The sequence below is a fragment of the Arachis ipaensis genome, chromosome B10 (assembly GCF_000816755.2).
Source record: "Arachis ipaensis cultivar K30076 chromosome B10, Araip1.1, whole genome shotgun sequence".
NCBI classification, from domain to species: Eukaryota; Viridiplantae; Streptophyta; class Magnoliopsida; order Fabales; family Fabaceae; genus Arachis; species Arachis ipaensis.
The window spans coordinates 99,085,365-99,090,894 of record NC_029794.2 but is presented as its reverse complement, the minus strand read 5'-3'; the positions used below and the strand labels follow the sequence as shown (position 1 = coordinate 99,090,894).

The following is a 5,530-nucleotide window of genomic DNA, read 5'->3' as shown; positions in this document are numbered from 1 at the left end:
AGCTTAGCATGAGGACATGCTAGTGTTTAAGTGTGGGGAGGTTGATAAACCACTATTTCATGGTTTATCTTGTGCTCAATTGAGTGGTTTTTATCTACTCTTTACCCACTTATTCATACTATTTGCATGGTTTTACATTTACCTTCCTAATTATGTGCTTTGATTGAAAATATGCTTCTTTGGACTTATAATTACTAATATTAATCCTCTCTTATCACCATTAGATGCCTTGATATGTGTGTTAAGTGTTTTCAGATATTATAAGGCAGGAATGGCTTGGAGGATAGAAAGGAAGCATGCAAAAGTGGAAGGAATACAAGAAGTTGGAGAAATTGCTAAGCTGTCCAGCCTGACCTCTTCGCACTCAAACGGATATAACTTTAGCTACAGAGATCCAAATGATGCGGTTCCAGTTGCGTTGGAAAGCTAACGTCTGGGGCTTCCATTTGATATATAATATGCTATAGTTTCCCTGAAGCTAGGTGACGCGACCGCGTGATCCATGCGGTCGCGTCGCAGTGACAGAAATCCAGCGTGGCAAAATTCGAAACCAGCGAATTCTGGACTGTTTCTGACCCAGTTTGTGGCCCAGAAAACACAGATTAGAGGCTATAAAGTGGGGGACTACATCCCTTCAAAAAGAGGCTCTCATTTTTATAATTTTTTAGGAGTAGATGTAGTTTTTAGAGAGAGAGGTTCTCTCCTCTCTCTTAGGATTTCTCTTAGTTTTAGGAGTAGCTCTCAATCCCAGGTTCTTTATTTTTATTTATTTTCCCAATTTAATTTATGAACTCTTCCATGTTACATTTGATGTCTTTATTAGAGTTAATTGAGGTATTCCAAACTTATGATTGCTTTGCTTATATTGATGCTTTTAATTTAATTTAGATATTTTTCTCCCTTTTGGCTTTGGTTGAGACATTGGTAACTCTTGAGTTATCAAACTCATTGTTGATTAAAAATTGGAATTAATTTGTCCACTTAAATTACCTTCATAGTTAGAGGTTAATAAGGTGGGGGAAGAATCCAATTCTCATCACAATTGATAAGGATAGCTAGGATAGGACCTCCAGTTCTCCATACCTTGCCAAGAGATTTTATTATTGTTAATTTATTTTACTTGTCATTTAAATATACCTGTGCGTATTGCCCAAACTTCCAAAACCCCCAATTTACAATCTTCATAACCAATAATAAGAACAGACTTCCCTGCAATTCCTTGAGAAGACGACCCGAGGTTTGAATACTCGGTTATCAATTTCAAAGGGATTTGTTACTTGTGACAACCAAAACGTTTGTATGAAAGGACTTTTGAAGGTTTAGAAACTATACTTGCAACGAGGATTCATCCGCAATTTCTAGACCACGCAAAAGTTTTCTCATCACATTGCATGATGATGATGATGATGTGGAGCCCGCCACGATAGCTGATGATAGCGACGATGAGACACCACAGACGACTCCAGCTGTAGGTGAGGAGCATCTAGTTCAGGTACTAATCAGTACCCCCCGCACTTCTCTGCTCTGGACTTGGATGCTATGGCACCTCAGAGGGATCCTATTGTACATGTTGGCTTCGGGGTAAGAGACCCGCAAAATGCAGGAAGTGTATCTGAATTTTAGGTCGGTCAGCAGTTTCAGGATAAAGAGGAAGTCGTGTTCAGCGTGAAGACCTATAACATTCGCCATGATGTTGAGTACAAGGTATTGGAATCGGATCATTGCAAGTACTATGGCAAGTGCAAGGAGTTCAGAGGCGGGTGCGCATGGCTCATCTGGGTTAGCCTCCGCCAGCGCAAAGGTATTTGGGAGGTAAAATGTTACAATGGTCCTCATACTTGCCTAGCCACATCGATCTCTAGTAACCACAGAAAGCTTGATTATCATGTCATATCGGCCTTCATACTGCCCATGATTAAAGCTGATGCTGCAATGTCGATCAAGATACTGCAGAATGCCACAGAGGCACACTTTGACTTTTGACCGACGTACAAGAAGGTTTGGAAGGCCAAACAGAAGGCCGTGTTAAAAATTTACGGAGACTAGAAAGATTCGTACAATGACTTGCCATGATGGGTATTGGGTGTGCATATCACTATGCTAGGTAGTGTAGTTGTGTTGAAGACGAGTCCTGTACGAGTTGGTGGGCAAGTGGATGACTCTACAGCTTATTTTCATCATCTGTTTTGGACATTCCCACCGTGTGTTGAGGCATTTCGACATTGCAAGTCGTTGGTCAGTGTGGATGGTATGCACCTGTATGGCAAGTACGGTGGTACACTGCTTGTCGGGATTGCACAAGACGGCAATTCCAACATCATTCCTATTGCTTTTGCACTTGTGGAAGGTGAAAATGCAGAGTCATGGTCATTCTTTCTATCTCACCTTCGGGCTCATGTGACGCCTCAACCGAGTATACTAGTCATATCAGATAAGTACAACTGGATAAAGGCTGCATTGGAAGCTCCTGATGGTGGATGGCTTCTGCCTACTGCATATAGGGCATTCTGCATCTGTCACGTGGCGGCTAATTTTGCCCTGACTTTCAAGGGCAAGGATGCAAGGAGGCTATTAGTGAATGCTGCATATGTGAAGACCGAGGTCGAGTTTCATTACTGGTTTGACATCTTGCGTGCGTTTGATCCTGCTATGTGCAACTGGGCTAATCGAGTTGACTACGCACATTAGACTCAGCATCGGGACGAAGGTCGCAGATTTGGGCACATGACTACGAATATATCTGAGTGTGTAAACTCGATTCTAAAGGGCGTGAGGAACCTTCTGGTATGTGCATTGGTGAAGGCCACATATGGGAGATTGGCCGAGCTGTTCATACGGAAAGGAAGAGAGGTCGAGGCACAGTTAAGCACCGAGCAACAGTTTATTTAGCATCTGCTTAAGGTGATCGAGGCCAACCTGGAGGGTTATCGTGCACTCCCCAAACGGCATGTGAAAGGCATGCGTCTCAGGCCGCCATCTCTCTACGAAAGCGTTAACCAACGGCTCGTCCAATCAAAACCAACTCTCGTTCAGTCTTGCAAGATGGTACAGATTAGCCATCTGCAAGTACGGAATGATCCTATCATCCAACATCATACGTGTTGCCATCTCATGTTGCTGATGCATCGATGGGACTGCTTAAAGATAGAAAATTCCTTCTCACAATCGTCACCAAAAAACTTTTCGGTGCATAAAAATCTCTCTAACTACCGTAGACATTGCATGCTGATACTTTAAAAACATGTTTACAATAAATTCCTACCAATCTTTCATAGATAAAAACACTAATCAATGCATTGCTCATGGTCCACTTCTTCAAGGTAATAAAAAAAAGCATACAGTCCTCCACGAGTACACAACAATTGCGTAAGTGCCTCACAAGTCCATACAAAAATATGTTCTCTTTATTAACACACTCAAAATCCTATAATTAACCCCATTCATAAATCTACAGTTAATCATATTCTATAGTTAATAAATCACTAATTCTAACATGAACTAAGTTCAAGTATCTGTTTTTTGTTTTATTTTAAAAATCCCAAACTAATAGTTCTAACCAACTACTATTTTTTTAAAAAAAGAAAAAAATAAAAAAACACTAACCTCCCCGGCACCAGTAATATGCGCGACTCCATCTAGTCGATACAGACAATTCGGATCGTCCTCCATCTGTGTAGATTTGGTTGTTCCCAGGTTGCTTTCAGAGATTTTTGGATCTGGGTGGTGCGTTGGGGGTGGGGTATGTGGTTTCCTAGTTCGAATGAAGTGAATTCGATTTGTTTATATAGCAATGATCTATGCAAATCGAATCAATTCGATTCGAATTACGTTCACATGTAAATCGAAACAATTGGGTTCGATTTACAAAACCATAAAATCGAATCAAATGGTTTCAGATTACCTGGGGCTTCTAATCCGTTGGCTAAATCGAACCTACTTAGTTCGATTTACATCTATTTCTAAATCAAATTTATTAGATTCGATTTATTAGCATTTAATAAATGAACATAATTCGAATCCAGTTGATTTGATTTTTATTCAAGAACGTTTTACACCTAATTCGAATCCACTAAATTCGATTTACTACGTGTTTCATCAAATCGAATGAGTCAATTCGATTTATATAGAAATGTGTTTTGAGACTTTGACGTTGCATTTTCTTGTTTGGGATATTCAGGTAATATTGATTGCCATTTGGTTTATTGAAGTAATTTGCCCTTAAATTCGCATTCCACTTGATTGATAGCCTATAATCAAAGTTCTAAAAATCGAACAAAAAATTTTGATTTGACTGATTTGCCATTTTCTTTACTTATTTTTCTCATTTTTAACATTTACTAACAATAGCTTTTTAATTTGAATTGGATTATTAGTCTATTAACCGGTTCTAGTTCATCTGGTCAAGCTAGACGCTTTTTTTTTTTCTGTTTTCAAAACTATGCCTATTATGGAGAATTCATTTTTTTTCACAGAGCAAATATTTTTTTTTCATACTCTATTAATAATCACAAATAACATCACCAAACAACAATAACCATGATAATTAACCAAAACAGTTAATTTTTTTTTACATGATTAAAAACTATGTAGAACAAAGAATAAAATTGTAGTACTTGTTAATATACTACTCGTTATTAATAAAGACAAGATTGAAAAAAAATTACTTATATGGAACAAGTGAACCACTACTTTACCTTCTAGTTTACAAGAAATAATAAGAAAAATAACTTCAATTTGGCCAAAAAAAAGTTATGCATAGTTCTCTACGAAAAGAAAGAATTCTGCATAATAGCCTATTAATTCAAATGGATTATGCATTTAATGTGCTTCTATATATAAGAGATGAAGAAATCATACTAATAAAAGAAGCAACTCTGCCGATACTAATAAGCCATAAGAGCAATTTAATTCCAATAAAGAGAGTGGTATCAGGGGCAGAGCCACATAATGGCAAAGGGGGCAATGGCTCCCCTAATTTTAATTTTTTACAAGTAAATTATATGTAAATTTTAGTTTAGTTCTCCTTAAAATTTTATTTTAATCTTATTTTATCATGTAAATATTTTTTGCCCCCTCTTATATTTCATCTAACTCCGCCCCTGAGTGGTATCAGATTAAGGCTGGGAAGAAAATCGTTTTCTCACTTGACATTTTCATACTAAAAGGTATCTTTATGTTTCACGCTTTAACTATAGAAGGCACCACACATAGGTGTTTTACTTGACATTGTCTACCTAGTAGAAGGTGCATTTGGTTAAATACCTCTCAATAAGCACGCCAAAAAATAGTGTGCCACAGTGACAAAACAGTGGCACATAAGTAACTAGTTTGAAAATAGTAAAATTTTACACACAAAAATGTGAATAAGTCTTTTAACAATTTAAGAAAGTTCTTTCATAGCTCCTTATTCTTATTCGACCTAAATAGGTGAAGAGCTTATTTTGTATCTTGTGGTCGTTGACAAAACAATTGCTTCTACTCTGGTCTGAAAAGATAAAATAGGTCAAAAACTTATCTACTTCACAAGTAA

General features: G+C 37.6%; 1 protein-coding gene across 1 annotated transcript in view; it reads left to right on the top strand.

The window, feature by feature from the left end:
* Positions 1-1,983, top strand: part of LOC107620842 — an 11,646-nt gene extending 9,663 nt beyond the window's left edge. Inside the window, exons 2-3 of the mRNA XM_016322948.1 lie at positions 1,363-1,492; positions 1,624-1,983. Of these exons, the coding sequence (XP_016178434.1) occupies positions 1,363-1,492; positions 1,624-1,983 (490 nt within the window). The remainder of the gene's footprint in view (positions 1-1,362; positions 1,493-1,623) is intronic.